The 24,882-nt window shown below is 44.2% G+C and overlaps 1 protein-coding gene across 11 annotated transcripts in view; it reads right to left on the bottom strand.

The window, feature by feature from the left end:
• The window catches only part of RAD17 (RAD17 checkpoint clamp loader component), a 91,585-nt gene that overhangs the window by 10,668 nt on the left and 56,035 nt on the right, over positions 1-24,882 (bottom strand). For 7 of the 11 annotated variants that reach the window (XM_033927156.1, XM_033927248.1, XM_033926572.1 and 4 more), the window contains 2 exons: positions 21,576-21,722; positions 20,299-20,419 (listed from right to left, as the gene is read on the bottom strand). In XM_033927156.1, the coding sequence (XP_033783047.1) occupies positions 20,299-20,419; positions 21,576-21,722 (268 nt within the window). Of the gene's footprint in view, positions 1-2,333; positions 2,446-20,298; positions 20,420-21,575; positions 21,723-24,882 lie in introns of all 11 variants that reach the window. The other 4 variants (XM_033926976.1, XM_033927068.1, XM_033927341.1 and 1 more) reach the window with 2 other exon arrangements.

The following is a 24,882-nucleotide window of genomic DNA, read 5'->3' as shown; positions in this document are numbered from 1 at the left end:
TATCCCTATGCTTTTTGAGTGAATATTTAGTCAGGACTGAGGTACCAAACAAGATAGTTTTGTATGGATAACGGTATGGGTACCTCAAGAATATATATTATCCTACTCCATTTAGACTTCCAAAATGAGAATATCAAAAGACAATAAAATAGAGATGATCTAAGGTACCCACTTCCAAATTACAATGCCAACACTTGTTAGAGCGTGTTTTATCAATTTTTTGCAGCCTTACTGGAGTCCAAGGAATTCGGTATAATAATAAGTACAAAAACTGTCTCATAGAAGCAGAGGCAGTGCACAGCACTCTGCGCCTCCATAAATGAGGCCATTGTGCTGCTGAGATCTTATAATTTATTTCAAAGCTCCAAACGTCACACAAACCAGATTTGGGTTTTTGAGATGAATGTTCACATATTTCTTTGTACCATGTAGAGGCATGGTGCCCTAGGAAAGCTACCTGGAAGCATATAAATGGCAAGGTGTGTTGATCCATTAATGATCGCCACTGGGGAATTACCTTTTGGATCACTTGTTTAAGCTGCAACCATTTAAAAGATTGTGTTTTTGCTAATCCGAATGAGCCTTGCAATTGGGAGAAAGATGCCAGATCACTATGAGAACATACATCTTCTATTGTCGTGATACCAACCTTAACCGAATCTCTCCAAAAAAATTTTGATTTTGCTATTGTAAATTTTGAATTTAACCATAGTGATTGACTCTTTGACCTACTCACTAGTATTAGTAATTTAGAATCTAAGGATCTTAGGGTCTTCCAAATTGAATGAAATAATCTATTATTTTTATAAATATTTGGAAGCTTTATGCTCACTATATGTTTCAGACTAAGTGGAGCCATAAGATGGTGTTCTAGAATAAGCCAATCTGGAAGGTTCTCAAGTAATTCTGGAATAATCCAATACATTCTCTGGCATAATCCAATACATTCCCTGGCTTGATGGTAAATATAAAAATCTGGGAAATTAACTCCTCCCATAGATTGAGGCAAACATAAAGATGCTAGGGCAATTCTGGGTGTTTTACCTAACCATAGAAAGTCTGTAAGAATTCTATTTATTTTTTTATAAAATGATGCCTGAAAATAGATTGGAATCATGCTCATCTGATAACATATTACCGGAGCTATCATCATTTTAACCGTTTGTATCCTTCCCCACCAGGAAAGATGAAGTGGGTTCCAACTCTCACACAGTTCCTTAACCGATCCCAATAACCACTTTTCATTATGAAGCATAGGGCTTCTTTTACAAAGGTGCACTAGCATTTTTAGTGCATACACCGGATTAGCACGTGCTACAGTGTGCGCTAGCTGAAAAACTACCACCTGCTCAAGAGGAGGCGGTAACTGCTAGTGTGTACACTATTCCATGTGTTATGGCCCAGCGCCTTCGTAAAAGGAGCTCATAGTTTCTTCTAAAGAACGTTTGATTATGATTCCTAAATATTTTATGCCATCCTCGTTCCAAAGAAAAGGGAAAGGATCAAACAAACCTTTAACACAGTGAACATTCAATGGGAGGATTTCTGATTTACTCCAATTAATTTTGTAACCAGACAGTTCTCAAAAACTTTCAATCAATTGCAGCAAAGCAGGGATTGATATTTCAGGATTGGTTAAATGCAATTAGATATCATCAGCATATGCCGAGATCTTATAATTCTGACTAGCATATTTGATACCCTGTATCTCCTCCGTCTGACAAATTGCCAGCAATAAAGGTTCCAGAACTATATCAAAAAGAACTGGAGAAATAGGGCACCCTTGTCGTACCTCTCTTTCAAGTGGAAACTTTTCCATAAACACATTATTAATATATAATCTAGCAGATGGGAGATTATAAAGGGTTTTAATCATCTGAATAAAGCTGGAACCAATCCTGAACCAACTCATAGTATGACACATACAGGACCATTCTACCCTGTCAAATGCTTTCTCAGCATCTAAGGACACTGAGAAAGCTGGAACCTCCAAATTTTTTGCTAAGGAGAGCAAATGAAAGGCTAACCTCGTATTGTTAGAGGAATATCTGTGAGCCACAAAGCCCATTTGGTGCATTCCAATAATGTAAGGAAGGTCCTTTGTCAATTTTAAGGCCAGGAGTTTAGCTAATATTTTATTGTCCACATTGATTAAAGAAATTGGCCTATAATTGACAACTATCATTTGATCTTTATTTGGTTTTGGAAGCAGAATGGTCATAGCTTCAGCCATGGTTCCAAACATCTGACCCTTTGCTAATTGGGTTTGGTATACTTGGAAAAGATATGGTAATAAAATCGTTTGAAATGTTTTGAAAAATTCCACTATATACCTGTCATTACCCGGGGCCGAACCCAACTTTAGTGACTTCAATGCATTTTGTAATTCAGATACAGAGATGGGTACGTCCAAGGCTTCTTTTATATGATCTGGAATTTTAGGTCCTAGAATGGAGTTCAAAAAATTATCTGTATTAATTATTTTTCCAGAACCTATATCAGAAGAATACAATTTTTTTGTAATATTTTAAAAATTGATCCAGGATATCTGATTGTTGCTTGAGAACATTACTCCATTCATCCTTAATTGCTGTGATCTTTTCTCTTCTCTTTTTTTGCTTTAAGAAAATTTGTGAGTACTCTTCCTGCTTTGTTTGATTTACCATAATACACTGCTTGCTGAACAATCAGATCTTTCTTGGCAAATTTACTACTAAGAACATTGTATTGCTATTTAGCTGACATCAGCTCATTTAAAGTTACTGAATCCCAATGTGAAATCAGTTTTGATTCAAGCCTCCCAATAAGCCCTTCCAATTTAGAGAATTCAAGCCTCAGTAATTTATGTACATGTGCCTAATAAGCCATAATCTAACCTCTTAAAGTCACTTTAAAGGTATCCCAAATAATTTCCAAAGATATCTACTCTGATGAATTAAATAGGAAGAATTCCGCTATCTTTTAATGCATTTCTTCAAGAAAACTTGAGTCAGCATGCAGTTTATTATTGAATCTCCAGACAGGGATTTGTGAGTGCTCCTCATTGAAATGAAACTTAATCCATATACCTGCGTGGTCAGAGATAATAATAGGGTTTATACTAGCTTCTGAAACCTGAGGAATTAAATGATTTGCTATTAAAAAGTAATCAATTCTTGAAAATGATTTATGGACTTGAGAGCAGAATGTAAAATTTCTCTTGTTAGGATGAAATTTCCACCAAATATCCCTTAATCCACAAATCTTTATAAAATGCTCTAGACCCACAGAATTTAGATATCTACTTGAATTTTTATCTATATATGGATCAACAACTGCATTGAAGTCAACTGCAATAATTAAATTGGACAAATTTCATATAAGAATAAGTTGTTCCATTCTTTTAAAAAATTCCGCCTGATTATTATTTGGGGGATAAAGATTTTAAAAAGTTAAAAGAATCATCTCCAGAACCCATTCTTAAATAGAGCCATCTTCCCATAGGATCCACATGAAAGTTGTCAAATACAGCCGAAACCCTTTTGCTAACCAGAATTGCCACACCAGCTTTTTTCCCAATCGCAGGCGCATAAAAGCGCGGGTGTTTGCTGAAAATGCATACCATGGTTATTATTGTAGTTGTACTTACTGTTGCTTAATAAAATAGATTTAAACATAAAACAATGCTTAATCCATCCACCTTCCAGTTTGGCAGACTCTATTGCAGATAGATGGGTTTCTTGCAGGAAATATGTCAGCCTGTTGTTTTTTCAAAAAGGCAAGTACCGTATTTTCACATAGATAACGCGCACCCGTGTAAAACGCGCACACGGGTATAGCACGCAAAAAACACAAATTTATGTACAGAAATTTTTATATACCGCACACACCCGTATACCGCGCATGCTGCCCGACTCTCCCGTCGCCGCCTGACTCTCCTTTCGCCCGCCCGACTCTCGTCTCCACCTTGAAGTCCTGTCCCCACCCTGAAAGCCTGATGCCCCCCCCCCGACGTCCGATTCACCCCCCCAGGACCGCTCGCACCCCCACCCCGAAGGACCACTCGCACACACTCCCACCCGCACCCGCACCCCCACCCTGAAGGACCGCTCGCACCCCCACAGCCTCCCGACCCCCCCATCATGTAGAAACTCCTACCGGTGTCCTGCTGCTTCCTCTTAGCGGTCCCGACTCCCCGACACGATCGGGGCAAGAGGGAGCTCAAGCCCTCTTGCCCCAGCCAACCGCGGCACCTGACACGATCGGGGCAAGAGGGAGCTCAAGCCCTCTTGCCCCAGCCAACCGCGGCACCCCCGACACGATCGGGGCAAGAGGGAGCTCAAGCCCTCTTGCCCCCCCGACTCCCCGACATGATCGGGGCAAAAGGGAGCCCAAGCCCTCTTGCCCCGCCGACTCCCCAACTCCCCGACAATATCGGGCCAGGAGGGAGCCCAAGGCCTCCTGGCTCTTGCGAACCCCCCCCCCCGCTAGTTTTTCGGGCCAGGGAGCCCAAACCCTCCTGGCCACGGCAACCCCCTACCCCCACCCCGCACTACATTACGGGCAGGAGGGATCCCAGGCCCTCCTGCCCTCGACGCAAACCCCCCTCCCCCCAACGACCGCCCCCCCAAGAACCTCCGACCGCACCCCCAGCCGACCCGCGACCCCCCTGGCCGACAACCACGACACCCCCACCCCCTTCTCCGTACCTTTGTATAGTTGGCCGGACAGACGGGAGCCAAACCCGCCTGTCCGGCAGGCAGCCAACGACGGAATGAGGCCGGATTGGCCCATCCGTCCCAAAGCTCCGCCTACTGGTGGGGCCTAAGGCGCCTGGACCAATCAGAATAGGCCTGGGAGCCTTAGGTCCCTCCTGGGGGCGGGGCCTTGGGCACATGGTCAGGTTGAGCCCATGTGCCTCAGGCCCCGCCCCCAGGTGGGACCTAAGGCTCCCGGGCCTATTCTGATTGGCCCAGGCGCCTTAGGCCCCACCAGTAGGTGGAGCTTTGAGACGGATGGGCCAATCCGCCCTCATTCCGTCGTTGGCTGCCTGCCGGACAGGCGGGTTTGGCTCCCGTCTGTCCGGCCAACTATACAAAGGTACGGGGAAGGGGGTGGGGGTGTCATGGGGGTCGGCCAGGGGGGTCGCGGGTCGGCTGGGGGGGCGGTCGGAGGTTCTTGGGGGGGGCGGTCGTTGGGGGGAGGGGGGTTTGCGTCGAGGGCAGGAGGGCCTGGGATCCCTCCTGCCCGTAACGTAGTGCGGGGTGGGGGTAGGGGGGTCACCGTGGCCAGGAGGGTTTGGGCTCCCTCCTGGCCCGAACAACTAGCGGGGGGGGGGGGTCGCCAGGGCCAGGAGGACTTGGGCTCCCTCCTGGCCCGATATTGTCGGGGAGTTGGGGAGTCGGCGGGGCAAGAGGGCTTGGGCTCCCTTTTGCCCCGATCGTGTCGGGGGTGTCGCGGTTGGCTGGGGCAAGAGGGCTTGAGCTCCCTCTTGCCCCGATCGTGTCGGGGGTGCCGCGGTTGGCTGGGGCAAGAGGGCTTGAGCTCCCTCTTGCCCCGATCGTGTCGGGGGTGCCGTGGTTGGCTGGGGCAAGAGGGCTTGAGCTCCCTCTTGCCCCGATCGTGTCGGGACCGCCAAGAGGAAGCAGCAGGACACCGGTAGGAGCTTCTACATGATGGGGGGGGGGGTCGGGAGGCTGTGGGGGTGCGAGCGGTCCTTTGGGGTGGGGGTGCGGGCGAGCGGTCCTTCGGGGTGGGGGTGCGAGCGGTCCTGCGGGGGGGGGGGGTGTGTGAATCAGACGTGGGGGGGAACTATGTAAAAAAATTTTTGTACAACGCGCAAGGATGTGCGCGGTACGTAAAAACCACGTATAACGCGCGCGTTATATGCGAGAAAATACGGTACTTTCTTCCTTTTAATGGGATGATTAAGACCATTGGTGTTTATCGAAAAAAGTTTTATGGCCATACTGCCTTGAAATCAATATAAGCGGCAAGTGAGAATTTTTGTTTTCTAGTGGAGATGATGCGGTATATAAACTTAAGGCTTAGTTTAGTTTAGTTTAGTAACTGTCATGTTTCAAATCAATTCCTTTATACGTATCCAATATCTCAGTCCCCAAAGCTCCCCCCAACCCACCTCATACCAATACACATGGTGAACTTGGTTACCTTAAGGAGACCCATAACGTCCAATCCCCCCATGCACCAAAACTCTAATACCGTGTTACATATTATATCACCTAACTTTTACTGCATTAGTTAATTCAAAAGATATTAATTCCTTAGGCAATATCTATTTTGTCATAAAATGTTCCCATTTAAAAAAACACTACCTTAAAAGATATGACATAGTATGAATCATATGAATGGCTTCAAGTAATAAAAGAAAATGAAAGAAGACTCCTATTCCCCAAACCAAAAACATACTTTACAAAGAATCAAAATAAAATTACCACATACCAGTTGAGTCAAGATATAAATTTTAACATAAATGTAGCACATAATACATAAAAACTTAATAAAATATATTAAATATCTGCATAAATGATTAAAAATTAAGAAATTAAAATGGACAGTTAATTGAATACACTTTACCACTTGCCAAACTATACAACCTAACACTTAAAACTGGAACTCAAACATGAAAATATTATTAGAATTGATGATTAACTTATTAAATAGCATTAACTATTAATTAACATCAAGTACAAAAAAATATAAAATTGTATAATGATCTAATATATTAATTATCACTTCATAGCTAATTATAACTAAGCTTAAAATTGATGGAAAAACAGGAAACATTTTAAAAAAATTGTGATACTTACAAAATAATCAGTATTATTAAAATTTGACCCCATTCCCCAACCTGAGTACAAGATATCTCCATAATACCAATAAAATATTTAATTTCATACATGGAAACCTACTCTAAAATTGATGATAAGTGAACCTTAAATCATGTAAACTAAAATATTAAAAAAACTTCTTAAAGCAACAGCTAAACACCATCACAAAATCATTCTATCTATCATAACATATTGGATGCCATTCATCAAATGGATTAGTCAAAACCCTTAAAGAAGCTATGTGACTCTATAAATATAACTGAGATCAATATATAGAAATAGTAAACAAAATGAAACTAGAATTATGAGAATAGATCTACAACTACCCTTCATAATATTCACTTGTAATAGAACACAAGTTAATAAGCCAAACCATATAAAAGACTCTATAAACATGAGCCTCCTCAGATAACTGGATATACAGGGATAGCAATGGGGACACCCCTTACTATGCCGAATACTTCATGGCTGCATTTGAAATACAGTGGGTTAGCAGATCCTAAACATGTGCATGTTACTTACAATATAATTTCATTGAGAACATATTCATATTGTTGAATGCCCTGACCGAAGCTTAAATGAACTTTGTATCTTATTTAAATGGATGCTAACCCACATAAAACATGGATTGAACAACTTATTTGCACTAGCAGATTACAACCTGAACATTTTGAAACAGTTTACCAGTGTCTCATTTTTGTGGTCGCATAGAATATGCTCATCTGGTCAAGCATGCCAGGTAAAGAACTTAACTCAACACCCAAATATTCCATGACAAAAGACTGCTGCATGACATCTCCATTTCCGCAGGCACGCAGGATGTATCACCATAGCAACACCCACAAAAGGACGAAGTAAGGAGCAGAAATCCAAAGGAATGTGAAGTCATCAAAAGCATTTTAAACCACTTGGAATGAGAATCATGGCAAACTGTAAGTGCAACAGATAACTGTTACTAAGAAAAAAAATAAATTCCACCAGCCAGCCAACCGTTTTTCCCCATGTATGATATTCAACAGTCATCCTTAAACCAGTCAGAATTGGGTTAAAAACACAAGCAGGTGCCACAAAATTAACTTCTGACCAGTATAAGAAACAGCAAAAGACAAAATAAAAGACCAAAGCATGAATTCAGCCATATAAAACTCAAATAAGTATAGACGGACTGAAAGTCAAAAATGCCCATTCAGTTCATTTGATAATCCAGATGAGTGATGAAATCTTGAAGGACTTTTGTATCCTCAAAATTAGTAGTTTTGTTATTGTATGTTACCCGCATTATTGCCGGGTACATTAATCCATACTTAGCCCCTATTTGTCTGAGCTGTGGCCGAAGTAGTAAAAATTGTTTCCTTCGGAAGGCAGTGTGTTTTGCGAAGTCTGGGAGCAGTGAAATTTTATTCTCTTGCCATTTTAAAATCTTTGTTTGTCTCGCAGCAGAAAGAATCTCCATAGCTTGCTGATATCTCAACAATTTAAATATTAGTGGTTGGGGGCCTCTCTGCTTGGTAGATGTATGACTTGGGATACGATGGGCTATCTTCTCCTCCAGTGGAAAAGTGAACTTAAGTGAGAGGATTTGGGGTATCATTTCCTCAACAAAAAGAATGGGATTTGAGCCCTCAACTCCTTCTGGGAGACCTAGAAGGCGAATGTTATTTCTGTTGCTGTGATTATTTGCCTCCTCCAGATCTTTAACTAAACAAGAAAGGATTTTCTTTTCTGTAAGGCATTTTATTATATCCTCCTCCACACCTGAGACCCGCTGTTCCAACTGTACAGCATACAGATAACTTCTGTGAAAGATTTAAGACCTCCATTTGAATAGATGAAAGTTTTTCTGTCTTGTCCTGTATCAGTAACTGGATCTTCTTTAGCTCTGCCATAATCGGATCACTTGAATCCTTAGCTTCTTGTGGCAATGGTACTTTAGATGGAGTAGGGGGGGGGTCCATTTTTGATCGTTTTGCCCCTCCTGATGCAAAAGCCATTTCCCGCTTAGATTGTTTTCTGGAAGCCATCAAAAAACTGCACCAGTATAAACCGTTTTTAAACAGGAAAAAATAAAAATAAAGGTAGTTTATGGTACTTAGAAAGTGCAGGGAGGGAAGACCAATGGATTACACGTCCATTCCCTGGGCTGCCAAGCTCTGGCCCCTGTGCTAGTATCTTCTAAAGACAGAAGTGACAATGTGTCTTTATAAAGCAGGCTATAGGCATCCTGTTATAAGATTACCCTCTTAGGTGGTAATTCTATAAGGAACTGCCTAGTTTTAGCTTGCAAGAATGCACATAAATGCTGGTATTCTAGTCATTTATGTGCATACAAGCATTTATGCACATAAACAAGCAGTTTCGGGTAAGTGCTGTTTTGTAAGTACATGCACGGATGCAACGGTGTGTACCTTGGAGGTGAAACACATACTTATATATGTATATTATAAAATCTTATAATCTATGTACAGTCCTTTTGCAATCTAGGTTTGAGCATTTACTCCAGCTCTATGCCCAGTTTAAGTGTTTTGACTTAAATATAGGTGCATTTATATCCACTCACACTACTATTCTATAAAGAAAAGTAGACATTTACTTTTCTATAGCAGATAGTTTTCAAATAGATGTTTTCCTAGCACCTAAATCTAGACACTCCTCTTATAGAATTACCTTCCACGTCTTCAACTATTTTCTTCTCATTTAAAGGTTTAGAATCACAATTTTATGGACTCAATTACTGAAGAATGAAACTACAGTGCTAAGTTTTGGAGGTACTTTATACTGAAGCTACCATCAGACTATTAGCTGATAGGATTCAGGAGGTTCTAACTTCACTCCTCTCCTACCTCCTGAGGAAATCACTGATGTCCAGATTTAAGGTATAAATGACAAAAGTGAAAAAAAGCCTTTATGCTTATATTCCATTACAGTCTTGGCCTTCATCACATCTGCTGACAAACCATTTAGGAACTATCTCCTTTTTTTTTTCTTACAAGTTCTTCTTCCCTCATTTCTTTCATCTATCACCCCCAACTTTCCATAAAACTGAGTTCTGTCTTAGTTCTAAGCATGTTTAAATTCTATCACCATTTTGGTTGCCAAGATCTCTGCCAGTAGGGTTTCTCATATTTCCTCTGAATCTCTCTTCCCATGCTTACATATTATGGCCCCTTTCCTTTGCACTGATTTTCTCATTGTATATTTCTCCTTTCCATACTTTATTTAATCTTGTCAGATATGTTTCTATCATATATGCCCTCCCCTTCTTTCTGCCAGCAAGTATATTGTCAGTGTCATATAAGCCTCTCTCTGTGAGGTTTGTTTTGCAACCTTTGTATCACATAGCTCAGTAACCATTTCTACCTCCTGTGGGAAATAATGAAGAATAATATTTTTTTATTTTTGTGAGGAACTGGACCAATGATATTCTTCATTCCCCTCAGTTCAATCCCTGACCATAGCCCCTCTCAATATCAGAGCTGCCAAGAGAAATAAGGGCTCATTTTACAAAGCTGTGCTAGCAGTTTTAGCACACGCTAGATGCTAACACCAGCACTGAGCTGGCGTTAGTTCTAGCCACGTAGCGTGGGTTTAGAGCACACTAAAATTCTGCGTGCGCTAAAAACGCTATCGCAGCTTTGTAAAATGAACCCTAAGTTCATGGAATTCCATGCTTCCACAACCTTGCTCCCTTTCCCCATTCCCATCCTTCTAAGATACCTTATTTATCCCTGTGTCTGCAAAGTTGGAAGAAAAGCTACCCCAAACTGACCTAGCTCAATTAGCAATATTATAGAGTGACTAGTGTTTAAGCCCGTTAGATTAACGGGTGCTAGAATAGATGTTCAATTTTAACATTTGAAAAAATTTACATAAAACTTACCGCAAGAGCTTTAATATCATTGTATAGTTATTTTGTTTAAAGATTTTATATTTTTCCTATTTGTTGTTGCATAGTTTACACTTAGTAAATTGCTTGTTGTCCCTTTTTTTAGCAGATCTTTGTGCCACTGGAGCATATAAATAAAACCTAAAGTGTTTGAGAAATATTTTATTTTTGTGAGATCTGTCTCTCCTGAAATACTGTAAATGGTAGTATTTTAATCAAAAATGTTCTCTCCTCCCCAAGTAACTGCATATAAACATGTAGACCAAAGTCAACTACCTAAAACCTCCGTCAACTGAACATAATCCACATACTTCCCTGACAACATAAGAAAAACCCTGATTAAGTCAAGGGTGTAAAGGAATGTTTGGTTCTCAGATGTTTATCTTTTTTGTGGTTATATTATATTGTGCATGTGCAGGAATGGAATTTAAAATTGTGCATGTGTAGGTAAGGGTTTTATTATTATTGTTAGTATTAAGATAATTTTAAGAAATTTAATTTTTTTTTTTTTTTAATGTTGTATATCTATAAAATGTCTTTATAAACAATATTCCTTGTGAAGATTCTGTTTGAGTTTGGTAATAGTTTTCCTTGGTTAGGGCTGTCTACAACTGTCATCATAACGTCTGAAAAACTTCTAACTCTTGAAAAAGCTACATATAAATGGCCATGGCTGAATACTGGTTCTTGTAAGTAAATGCCCACTTTTTCTAAAGTTTGCACTTGAGCTTTATTGATTGTCATGGTGAAGGCTAATGTGACGGGAAATTGTCTCCTTCGTAATGTAAAGGGCAAATCAGTGGATGTTGGAGCCAAATCAATACATGGAATAAAAACTAATTCTCCTTCTGCTGAACCGGTTATTACTTGAGCAATGATGAGGTTGGTTTTTAATTCATTAATGATGAGGCGGGTACCATTGCACAAACTTCTTTTAGTATTTAGATTTCTCAGCAACATAATGATTGCTCCTTTTTTAAGGTTGAGTTTATGTTTTGGCATACCTGTTGGAGTTAGTTCATTGAGAAACTCTATGGGATAATTTTGTGTGTCTTCCTGAGTGGAGTCATCAATTGAGGTGGAGCTGAGATATGTTACAACAGTCTGTCCTTCCAAAATGTTGAGTACCTCTTCATTTATGGAGTTTACATCAGAGTTTTTTGCACAAAGTATATATTTTTTTGTGAATTTTGAAATATCTGTAATAGATATTTTTTCTTCAAAAAAGTCTTTGATGATATTTTTTGTGATTAAAATTTGGGAAGGGATTTCAATAATGTTATCAGGCAAGCCGTCAATGTGTGGTGTGTCACCATTACCAACTTTGATAAGCCAAATGTTGAAATCAGTGTCTATTGATCAAATATTGTTTTTAAGATTTAGGACTTTGAATTTGGGCCAGATGTTGTTATTCTTTATACATGCCTCTACAATTTTTGTCTGGTCAGCATGAGGCACTACGGGAAGTGTTTGATGGAAATCTCCACCAAGTAAGAAAACTTTTCCTCCAAAGGGTTTTTTGTTATCCATTATATCTTGTAGTAGTTTGTCAACCACTGTAAGAGCAATAGAGGGGGCCATAGTATATTCGTCCCAAATGATTAGTTTATCAGATCGTAAATTGTCAGCATCACTTGAATTTATACGCATATTTGATATTGAGTTTTCAAGTATAGGTATGGATAATTTGAACTGGGAGTGGTATGTTCTCCCACTCTTAAGAAGATTTGCTGCTATACCTGTGGAGGCTACAGGAAGTGCAATGTTACCTTGTGCACGAAATGTGCAGAGAAGTGTTGTGTAAAGGTAGGTTTTACCACTGCCTCCTGGGCCATCTAAGAAGAAACAACGGTGGGAGAGGTTGTTATTTTGGGTTGCTGACAATATTTCTTGTAAAACTGTTTTTTGATCTACGTTTAAGGTTGACATCATTTGTTTAGCTGTTTGTTTTTCAAAGTTTTGGTCGTAGATATTTGTTATTATGTTAGTATTTGGTAGTGTGTATGGTAATCCAAAATCTTTACATTTTTTTCCATGGAGTAATAAAACGTTGGATATGTCTTTGAGTGCTATGTTACAACATAGAGTGCATTTATTATTGTGAATGATATGTGTGTGCACTAAATCTTCAATAAGGTATTGTTCGTATTTTAGAAAAAGGCCATTCATATTTTGTAGGGATGCAAATAAGCAGATGTATGCGAATAATTCCCTTAGTTGTTTAGGCATGCTGTATTGCACTGCATCTTCCAGAGTACTGTCCCATACTTTATCATCGTTAATGAGGCCTCTTTGTTTGGCTGCCTCTTGGAAAGTGTGGTAGATATTTCCATTTACAGTTCTTAGATGTTCAAAGGATTGTGCACCAGAAACATCGAGCAATAGTAGGCACAGAGAGTAGCGTTCTGGATCAGATAGTAAGTTCATAGAAAGCAATGTTACTTACCGTAACAGTTGTTATCCAGGGACAGCAGGCAGCTATTCTCACTAGTGGGTGATGTCATCCGACAAAGCCCCGATAAGGACATCTTGCAAGCATGTCTTGCATGAAGAAACTCAGAAGTTTCGAGATGCCCGCACCGCGCATGCGCCAGTGCCTTCCCGCCCGATACTCCGGGCGTGTCTCCTCAGTTCAGGTAGCTAGCAGAGAAGCCAACCCAGGGGAGGTGGGTGGGAGGTGAGAATAGCTGCCTGCTGTCCCTGGATAACAACTGTTACGGTAAGTAACATTGCTTTATCCCAGGACAAGCAGGCAGGTATTCTCACTAGTGGGTGACCTCCAAGCTAATCTCAATGGGATGGTGGGGGAGTTGGCAACTTAGGAGAATAAATTTTGTAACACTGTTTGGCCAAACTGTCCATCCTGTCTTGAGAAAGTATCCAGACAATAATGAGAGGTGAATGTATGAACCGAGGACCAAGTGGCAGCCTTACAAATCTCCTCAATCGGTGTCGATCTGAGGAAGGCTACAGAGGCTGCCATTGCTCTGACCTTATGGGCTGTGACCTTACAGGGAAGGGGTAATCCAGCCTGGGCATAACAGAAAGAGATACAAGCCGCCATCCAGTTGGAGATGGTGCGCTTCGATACAGGTCGTCCCAACTTGTTTGGATCAAAGGAGACGAAAAGTTGAGGAGCAGTTCTGTGTGGTTTGGTGCGATCCAAGTAGAAAGCCAAAGCACGTTTACAGTCCAGAGTGTGAAGAGCTGATTCCCCAGGATGAGAATGAGGCTTTGGAAAGAACACTGGAAGCACAATGGATTGGTTGAGGTGAAATTCAGAGACCACTTTAGGCAGGAATTTCGGGTGAGTGCGGAGGACCACCTTGTCATGATGAAATACTGTGAAAGGTGGGTCCGCCACCAAGGCCTGAAGCTCACTGACCCTGCGAGCAGATGTGAGGGTCACCAGAAAAACCACTTTCCAAGTGAGAAACTTTAGTGGAGCCTTGCTCAAAGGCTCAAAAGGAGGTTTCATAAGCTGAGAAAGGACAACATTTAGATCCCAAACCACTGGAGGCGATTTGAGAGGAGGATTGACATGAAAAAGTCCTTTCATAAATCTGGAAACCACAGGATGAGAAGAGAGAGGTTTCCCTTGTAGAGGCTGATGGAAAGCCGCAATAGCACTCAGGTGGACTCGTATAGATGTCGATTTGAGACCAGACTGAGACAGGTGTAGAAGATAGTCCAACACAGAAGAGAGGGAAGCCCGCTGAGGCTCTTTGGAATTGGAAATACACCAGGAAGAGAATCTAGACCACTTTTGGGAGTAGCATTGTCGAGTAGCAGGCTTCCTGGAAGCCTCTAAGACATCCCTCACCGCTCGAGAAAACTGGTGAGGGGTTACGTTGAGAGGAACCAAGCTGTCAGGTGGAGAGACTGCAGGTTGGGATGGAGCAGTGATTCTTGATGTTGAGTAAGCAGAGAAGGAAACACTGGAAGAAGGACCGGGTCCCTGCTGCTGAGTTGAAGTAGAAGGGAGAACCAAGGTTGCCTGGGCCACCGAGGAGCTATTAGAATCATGGTGGCATGGTCCGATTTCAACTTGACCAGAGTCTTTTGAATGAGAGGAAATGGAGGAAACGCATACAGAAATCGATTCCCCCAATCCAGCAGAAAGGCATCTGCCTCGAGGCGATGAGGAGTGTAGATCCTGGAGCAAAACTGAGGCAGCTTGAAGTTGTGATGAAGGGGGTCGGAATGGAGAGTCCATTCGTGAGGCTGGAGTAGACAACTCAAGTTGTCTGCCAAGACATTGTCCTTCCCCTGAATGTAGGCATTGTGGCGAACCGCCCAATCCCAGACCCTGAGAGCTTCCTGGCAGAGGGAGGCCGATCCCGTGCCCCCCTGCTTGTTCACATAATACATGGCGACCTGGTTGTCTGTACGGATGAGGACCACCATGTCGTGAAGCAGATGTTGAAAAGCTTGAAGAGCATAGAAGATGGCTCTGAGCTCCAGAAGATTGATCTGATGGAGGCGGTCCGCACTGGTCCAGAATCCCTGAGTGCGAAGCCCATCCAGATGAGCCCCCCAGGCATAAGTCGAAGAATCGGTTGTGAGAACCTTCTGATGAGGAGGAGTGTGAAACAGCAAACCTCTGGATAGATTCGAAGAGGTCATCCACCAAAGTAGAGACTGCCGAAGAGCAGGAGTGACTATGATGTGTCGAGTCAACGGGTCTGACACTTGAGTCCATTGAGAAGCCAGGGTCCACTGAGGAATTCTGAGATGGAGCCTGGCAAAGGGTGTCACATGAACTGTAGAGGCCATGTGGCCCAGGAGGACCATCATGTGTCTCGCTGAGATGGACTGGCGAGAAGACACAGACTGGCAGAGACGAAGAAGAGCATCCATGCGCTGAGGAGGAAGGAATGCTCGAAGCCGAATGGTGTCCAGTACCGCCCCGATGAAGGGAAGGGACTGGATAGGCTGCAGATGAGATTTGGGAAAATTGATCTCGAAGCCTAGGCTCTGCAGGAAGCAGATCGTGGTCAAGGTCGCCGAAATGACCGTTGGAGCTGACGGGGCCTTGATGAGCCAGTCGTCGAGGTATGGAAATACCTGAAGACCCCTGTTCCGGAGTGCAGCAGCCACCACCACCAGACACGTCTGCGAGACGGACTAGAAGAAGAGGCTTCAGGCTCCAGAGAGGCCTGCGAGCAACAGGACTAGTAGAAAACCTCAGGGTCCTCGAACTCCGGGCCCGGAGGAGGAGACCCAGTCGAAGCAGCATACCCCAACCGAGGCAATTTCTTCTGAGGCGAGACGGTCGAGTGCCGAGAGGAATGCTTCGAAGAATGTCTGGATCGATGCCCCTCCCGATGCCTGGAAGGGGATCGAGCCCGTCTGTGAGAAACTGGTTCAGACGCCTCCAAGGAGCAGATCGGACTCGATGCCGTCGATCGCAGAGGCGGAAGAGTCGGCGCCTCCCCCGACGCCGCCCAGGTTTGATAGGGGGTTCGGAAGAACTTGTCCTGCTTCCTGCTATGCCCAGGACTGGGTGGCCCCGAAGGTGGACGCCACACTGAGTCATGGGGCAGAGTAATCGGTTCCAGGGGAGGCAGGTCACTAAATGAGGCTTTCCTCGAGGGGATGGGCTCCAAGGGAGGCATATCACTAAGGGAGGCCCTTCTCGAGGGAATCGGTTCCAAAGGAGGTATAGCGCTAACGGAGGACCTCCTCGAGGACCCGGACACCGCTTGCCGCTCCTCCTCGCCGAGCAACGAGGTCGTGCGGCGAGGAGGAGGAGGAGGGGGCGGTTCGCCCCTCGAAGCCGAAGCTGGAAGGTCACCCTGGATGGTGGCAATCAGCCGAGGCCCCATGGTCTGCATGAGCTCCACGAACTGAGCCTCCAGAAGGGACCGCAACAAAGCCGATATGGAGGGATCCGCACCAAAAGGGGGCCCTTCCGCACGGTCTCCGCGCTCCTTCGGTGCTGCGTGCTTCTGCTTGCCAGTCTTCGGCACCTTGAGCACCACCGGTGGAACTGTCGGGGTCGATACCTGCTCCGAGGAGACAGAGGAAGGCACCGGCGCCGAAGCCGGGGCCAAAACCGGTGTGAACGATGCCGGTTTCAGGAGGCCTGAAGCAGCCGGGGAGGCAGAGGGCTTCGCAGAAGGAGTCGAAGCACCCGTCGATGTCGAAGCTGCAGGATCCGATGAAGCTTCCATCTTGAACATGGACTCCCACAGCAGACAGCGGCGCTTAAACGCTCTCGCTGTCAGAGTGGAGCAAGGCCGGCATGATTTTGGGAAGTGATCCGGTCCCAGACACTGTAAGCAGCGTCGATGAGGGTCCGTGAGCGAAATCGCGCGCTGGCACTTGCTACACTTTTTAAAACTGGTAATCGGCCGGGACATAGGCCGGAAAAGCTCCGCTGCAAGGTCGAAGGCGCGGGGCCCCAGCCACGCGGCCGACCCGGTATTGGAAGGAAAAATTTTTTTTTTTTTTTTTTTTGGAAAAAAGAAATCAAAGAAAGAAAGAAATGCACAGGAGAGCCAAAAGAACTCAACCCGCGGCAAAATAGAAGGCAAAAAAGAGATTCAATGGGCGCAAATTGAAGATAGACTTCTCAGCTCCGCGGAAGAAAAAGAACTGAGACACGCCCGGAGCATCGGGCGGGAAGGCACTGGCGCATGCGCGGTGCGGGCATCTCGAAACTTCTGAGTTTCTTCAAGCAAGACATGCTTGCAAGATGTCCGTATCGGGGCTCTGTCGGATGACATCACCCACTAGAGAATACCTGCCTGCTTGTCCTGGGATAATATATGCGTCCAATAACTTTTTCAGTACCACGTTGACGTAATTTCCAAGTACAAAGGTCAGAATCAAAGATAGTGTAAAGGAATGCTTCCTCGTGGTTTTGATTTAATTTGAACCAAGCTGTCAAATGAGTATTGCTTTGTGAAGCTCTCTGTGCTGCTGTAGAAATGTTATTTGGGTTGAAAAATATAGATTGTTCGTCTGGAAGATGTACTGTTAATCTGTGTATGGTATATGATTGATAATGCATTTTGAATCCATTCAAACGCAATGCTGCTTCTGAAGCGCTCACATATCTTGAATTAATAAAATTTTTAATTTCATCATGATTTAAACTACCCTGTTCTTGAATGACAACATTTGCACAATCATGACCTTTGTATACATATTTAAAAAGGTATTTGATGCTTTTCACAGAAGCACAGACTGTTGGCAGTGATTCTATAGGCTCATTGATTGCTGTCACTGTTTGTTTTTGGCACAGTGACTGATGGAACTGGTTGTTTTGGGTACACTGAATGTTGGCAATGGTTGTATAGGCTCACTGACTGTTGTGACTTTTTTTTTAGGCCCCCTTCCAAACAAATTTATCCCCTCAAATCAAAGCAAGATCACTACCTGATCCAAACAAAGCACACTACCTTCTGCCAAAGCAATGCAAAATCACTCCCTAACCCCCTCCCCAACACACATTTCCCGGCAAATCAATGCAAGACTGTTCCTTTTCCTTTACCAAGCACACCCCTCCCCCTCGATTGTTTATTGTCCCCTAGCAAGCACACCCCTCCCCCCAAAACAAAGAAATATCGCTCCTTGGCTCCTTTCTCAGCACACTTTGTTCACCCAAACCAATTAAAGATTAGTAACTGCTCCCCTAGTACAACTGCTTTACCCAAATCAAAACAAAATTGCTCCCTGCCCCAAGCACACAGGTTTTGGCTTATCTGAGAAGTTTTCAGTTTTCTGGAGCAGCTCTGGCAGGGTCCAATGCAGGCTCCTTGTAGCAATAGGGAAAGCGCCACACGTACACTGTCACAGACTCCTTAGTGAGATTGAGGAAACAGTCACACACAAAAGAGTGGCAGGTGCTAGAATAGATGTGTAGATTTAGAAATTTATATAATTTTTAAATTTATTTATTTGTGTAAGTCTGCATTTTTTTAATCTCTCCTTGCCTCCTTTGTTTGTGTATGTCTGCCTCCCTGTTTGTTTGTTTTGTTTTATTTTTTGCTGTGCGTCTCCTTGACCATTGTCTGTCTGTCTCTTTGGCTGCTGTGTGTCTTTCTTCTTGGCCACTGTCTATCTCTCTGTTTTTATTTTATGTCTGTCTCCTTGGACACTGTCTGTCTGTCTGATTTCTTTTTTTGCTGTCTGTCTCTCTCATTGGGTGCTATATGTTTGTCTTTTTTTTTTTTTTTTGCTGTCTACTTTGCCGCTGTGTGTCTATCGCTTTTCTTTCCGTCTTTCTATTTGGCTGAGTTTGGCTGTCTTTTTTTGCTGTCTGTTTCCTTGGCCACTTTCTGTATTTTTTTTTTTTGGTCTCTCTCCTTGGACGCTATGGGGGTAATAATAAAAAAAAAAACAACGTCTAAAAAGTGTCCTAAATGGCTACTTGGACAATCAAAAAGCCTGATCGTCCAAGTACCCATAACCAAAGCTGGTTTTTAGAAGTATTTAAAACCAACTTAGGCCTTTCCCCTGCCTCTAAACGCACAGAGAGAAAAGAGGTGAGTTTAGAGGAGGGGAAAGGGCGGGCAGTGGGCGGGAGGTGGGCCGACTTACACCTAGCCGTACAACAGGTATAACCAATACAGTTTAGTCGGCACTTAGATCTTTTTCACTTAGACTAAATAAAACCAGGTCTAAGTGCCGAAAAACGGGCCGCTGAGCTGATGGCCGCTGGCGCCATCAGTTCAGCAGCCCGGCAACCTAACCATCACGGCAGGAGAGATGCCTCATCTCCCCTACCGCGATGCCATCAATCTTCTACCCGAACTGCCGTGACCCGCAGCAGTTCGGGTAGAGAATTGATGGCATCGCGGTAGGGGACATGAGGCATCTCCTGCCGCGATGCATCACTCCCCCCCACACACACAACATCAGGGCAAGAAGGAGCTCAAGCCCTCTTGCCCCAGCCAACCGCGGCACCCCCGACACGATCGGGGCAAGAGGGAGCTCAAGCCCTCTTGCCCCGCCGACTCCCCAACAATATCGGGCCAGGAGGGAGCACAAGCCCTCCTGGCCCTGGCGCCCCCCACCCGCTAGTTGTTCGGGCCAGGAGGGAGCCCAAACCCTCCTGGCCACGGCAACCCCCTACCCCCACCCCGCACTACATTACGGGCAGGAGGGATCCCAGGCCCTTCTGCCCTTGACGCAAACCCCCCTCCCCCCAACGACCCCCCCCCCCCAAGAACCTCCGACCGCCCCCCCATCCGACCCGCGACCCCCCTGGCCGACCCCCACAACACCCCCACCCCCCTTCCCCGTACCTTTGGTTTAGATGGCCGGAACCCGCCTGTCTGGCAGGCAGCCAACGACAGAATGAGGCCGGATTGGCCCATCCGTCCCAAAGCCCCACCTACTGGTGGGGCCTAAGGTGCCTGGGCCAATCAGAATAGGAGGGAACAGAATGCTCACAGATTCTGCCACAGAACATCCAGATGCTCCAGATTGAAATGAAACATGACAATGTAGTTTAGTTTGTAGTTCTCTTCCATAAGTTTGGCAAACAAATGAAAATAGAATGATTGAAAATACAACTGTAACATCTGTCTTTTTTCCCCCCTTCTATATGGTTTTACAAAAAAATTAATGTACCTTGGTTTCTCATTGGATTGGTTAACAAGGCAAGATATGGTAACAGCTGGGTCTGAAGACACAAAGATGTTAAGCAGAAATTTGAAAATAGAGTTTTTGCAGCAAGGCAGTTCTCGCGATACTAAAGAAGAAAACAAAGAAAATGAAAATGTTTAATAAAGTGAGTAGCAATAAAGTCTATAAAAGTGATGAAATATTTTGATAGAATTATGCAACTAAGCATCCCTAATCATGTAGAAGGCTGCCAGAATGCAGATATCAGATTCAGCTAAAAGGGACTTGCATTCAGCTCTAATCTGACATTTATAACAGGGGATCATTCATGCCAAGCATGTAATTTCATCCTCATTACAATTCTCAATCTTTTCCAATCCAATCTTCTGGTTGAAGGACAAAGTCTGTTGTTCCTTTTAGTATAGCTGTACCTTTATGCTGACCTATAGGCATCACTCTGGAGTGATGGCTGCCCCATCCCAGCATTGAAGGTAAAGGACCAGAATCAGCTTTGGGAACAGAAACTTATTTCTGTATGTAGACATATAACTCCATGTCAGTGAGACAGTCCTATTTTGTCCCCCTACGTGCATGGAGATATGTACTCTCTTTCTTAGAGAAATCAACTAGGAAATCAGAAATACATCTTCCTGCATGCAATGGAGTCAAGTCCAAGACTAGCTCAGTTTGTAGCAGTAAATGATCGTCCTACTTAACCATAGCAGTGTATAGCTTTGCATCATAATCATTTCTAATGAGCTGAAGGCTCAACACCTTATTTGTTTTTTAAGCAAGTAAATCATGATCATCTTTCAATTAACAAAGCAGTTTAATTTAATCTAATTGAACAGGAGCTTCTTTTCATTATGACAATAGCACACAGCTGCAGAACTGGAATTTTACTTCATCGTCACAGTTATACCATGCCATACCAGTTAGTAGACTGTTTAAAAAAAAAAGGAAAGGGGGAGGGGTTACTCCTTTTTCTTGCTGTTTAAATAAATTTATGTATAATCCCACTCAGGCCAAATGCCCGGCACAAAAGAAACTCTTCCAAGACTTTATCACTCCATTTTTTTTGCTGTTCTGCACGTTCAGCACACTTGAATTCTAATTTACTCTCATAAAATCAAGTAAATTGTCTTCTAGAGACATAGGCACTTGCTTTGGTTCAGCATGCAGGCACCCCAAGGTTATACACAAAGTAAAACACTTCTCAAACACTCAATATATTCACCATTATATTTGACAGTCATTTTCCCTCTGTGCACATCGTGCTTTACCTTCTTGTTGATTAGCAACCACTGGGGCTTATGTAAAGGTTTAAACCCCACTCTTCCTTGGCAGTGGGCATACGCTCTTGCTGTGTTGGAATGCATCACACCTCTAGTAGCCACAGAAGCACTGTACTCTCTCAGAGCAGCTCGAGACTGGGAAATGAAACATGTCATATATGAGATAACACAAAGTACAGCATTTTTGACTGCCAGTTTTACTATAATGAAGTGTGCTATAGTGAAGGAAATATAATTGTTTTGCACTTGAATGTAATTTGTCTTGGATATCCATTGAAAAAAATAATGAGTTTAATTTTTTTTTTTTAATCAAATGCAAATGCCATCTCTCTTTTCCGAGATAGAGTTCTAGATGTTTTTCCTTTTCACTGTTCCTCTTGTCTTTTTTCATAGCTAGTTCACCATATCCTCCCTCCATATGCAGCCTGTTGGATGTTGACAGTTTCAGCCTCACTATATTCTTCTGAAAAGTGACCTATTAGCTCTTTGATTTATCTTAAACAGTGATACATACACTAGGACAACTTACTTCTCATTCTTTCCAACATAAAGGAAAGTTAAAAGAATCTTATATAATAAAACCCTAAGCGCGCATGCGCACTCCTACCTGCGTGATCTATGATCCGTAGGTCCATGGCAGGTAGGAGTGCGCATACGCGCGTCTGGCCGGCTCCCTTACACTCCCTGGCCGAAGTTACTTTTAAGTTCAAAGCCGCCGCTGCAGCTCCTCTCACAAGCCGCACCTGCGTCGGAGAAGGCTTCCGATGCAGGCGGGGATCGTGAGAAAAGCCGCCACGGCAGCTTTAAACTTAAAAAAAACGAAGGGAGCCTGTAGCAGATCCTGCCTGCACAGGAGGAGGAATGGGGCCATCTGCTCACCAGCCACTACGCAACAGTGATCGTGTATGATGAGAGGAGTGCGCGGGTGGAGGGTTTGCACGAGCTGTGAAACGGACATTTGCTTGCTGAAAGGTGAGGGGGGATGGAAAGACTTCTGTGCTCCTCCGATCTGTTCCTATAATGCCACCGCTGCTGCAAACCCTAAAGCCCCTGCCTGAGATTTGTCCCATGTGAAGGAGGTGTTTATCATGAGAACAGAGAGCAACTTTAAAGTTAAAAAAAAGAGGGAAATGGGGCTGCTTTGGAGAGAGGAGTGTGCTGGAGGGCAGACAGCAATCATACTTTGCTCTGGAAGGGGGGGAACAGAAGGGGGCCATGGAGCAGGCAGACATGGCATAACAGGGGGCCAGGGGAAGAGGGAAAGGGGGCTGCTTTGGGTGGAGGGGTGTGCTGGGGGGCAGACAGCAATCATGCTTTGCTCTGGGAAGGGGGAAACAGAAGGGGGGCCACGGAGCAGGCACGCATGGCACAACAAGGGGCAGGGGGAGAGGGAAAGGGGGATGATTTGGAGGGAGGGGTGTGCTGGGGGGCAGACAGCAATCATGCTTTGCTCTGGGAGGGGAGGGGCCACAGAGAAATACAGGCAGACAGCGTCCAAGGAGAGAGAGACAAAGAAAAAAAAAGACAGACAGGCAGGGGCCAGGGAGAGACACAGACAGAAAGAATGATAGACAGACAGACAGCGTCCAAGGAGAGAGAGACAAAGAAAAAAAAAAAGATAGACAGACATCTACTCTAGCACCCGTTAATGTAACGGGCTTAAACACTAGTTATATATAATTTGTCTACACATTTGCCTAGCCAAGGGCAAAAATATACCTCCCCAAAAAATTTGGCATGTGGGAAAACTGATGAAGAAACAGAGTTTGAAAACGGGGCAATTTGGATTGGAGATTCCAAAGAAATAACCTCTCCCCTAAAAAAAAAAGAAGTCCACTGCATTTCTGTGGGAGAAGCAGTTCCAGTTTCTGCACCACAAATCTTAATACAGCAAAACTTAGCAGTCAGGGAATTCCAATTGAGTCTTTTCTCTACTCTTCTTCCCTCCCCAGTTACCCCCAAAAACTAACGCTCCACCTCTTATAACTATCTCTGTGAGTAGGAACTGCCACTTAAGTGTTTGTGAATAGAGAGCTACTAATGTCTAGGATGCTATAGAAATAAGTACAAGCAGTCCCCGTTTTACAGCTGCGGGACGCATTTAGGAGCTGCTGCCAGTGTTTTTGTGCAGGAAAACGACTGCGGCTAGAAGGAGGAGGAAGTCAGCCAGAACGTAAACACCTGAGAGAGAGAGAGAGAAAGAGAGAGAGAGAGAGAGAGAGAGAGAGACGCGGGAGGGACGCAACACAAACTTGGGCACAAAGTGGAGGGAGTGAGGGAAGCATGAGCCATAGGATGGATGAATGGAGGGAGTGATGGAAAGAGATGCTGAGGTGTGGGACAGAATAGAAAGGGTGAATTGGGTATCTGAGAGAGAGGGAAAGAGAGATGGTACACGTGGGGAGATGAAGAGGAGAATTGCTGGGCATAGGGAGAGAGAATTGTTAAACATGATGGTGGGAGAGCAGTGAGGTAGAGATGAATGGGGAAGAGAGATGAGAGGGAGTAATGTTAGATGTGGTGGTGGACATGGAACAGTGGGATGGATGGAAAGGGATGCAAGAGGGGCCTCAAGGAGGTGAAGAATACCAGGATCCGAGTTGCATACAAATTCAACTTAAGAACGATTTAAAAAAACCCCGGAGACTGCTTGTAGTAATAGTAGTAGTAATAATAATCCATGCTTTCTCTACTTGTTTTATATGACTACTGTGTTTCCCTGAAAATAAGACCTATCCGGAAAATAAACTCTAACATGATTTTCAAAGATCCACCTAATATAAGCCCTACCCCCAAAATAAGCCACATTTAAGATCGACCCCCAAAGACCCTCCCGAATGTCCCCGACTCCATCCTTGATATTAGTGCTGCCCGATTTGCTGGCTGCAGTGCTTTCTTTCCCTACCCTCCATGTGCAGCATCTTTCTTCCCCTCTCACCCATTCCCTTGTGCAGTATCTTGCTATCCCTCCTTCCCATCCCCTTGTATAGCACAACCCCAATGACCCTCTCGAGGCCTCCAAAAACAGCAGCGGCGGCAGCACTCTGAACGGGCTGCTTTGTGGCCTTCCCCCTGCCACATCACTGATGATGTCATCAGTGACGTGACAGAGGGAAGGTCCTGGTGGGGGAAGGCTACGAAGCAGCCCATTCAGAGTGCTGCCACCGCTCAGTGATGTGGCAGAGAGAAGGCCCCAGTGGGGAAGACCGCAAAGAAGCCCATTCAGAGTGTTGCTTCTGCTGCTGTTTTTGGAGGCCTTGGAGGTATGGTATGCCAGTCTCATGGTGGGAGGGTC

The sequence above is a fragment of the Geotrypetes seraphini genome, chromosome 1 (genome assembly GCF_902459505.1).
Source record: "Geotrypetes seraphini chromosome 1, aGeoSer1.1, whole genome shotgun sequence".
NCBI classification, from domain to species: domain Eukaryota; kingdom Metazoa; phylum Chordata; class Amphibia; order Gymnophiona; family Dermophiidae; genus Geotrypetes; species Geotrypetes seraphini.
This window is presented reverse-complemented; position numbering and strand designations above follow the sequence as displayed.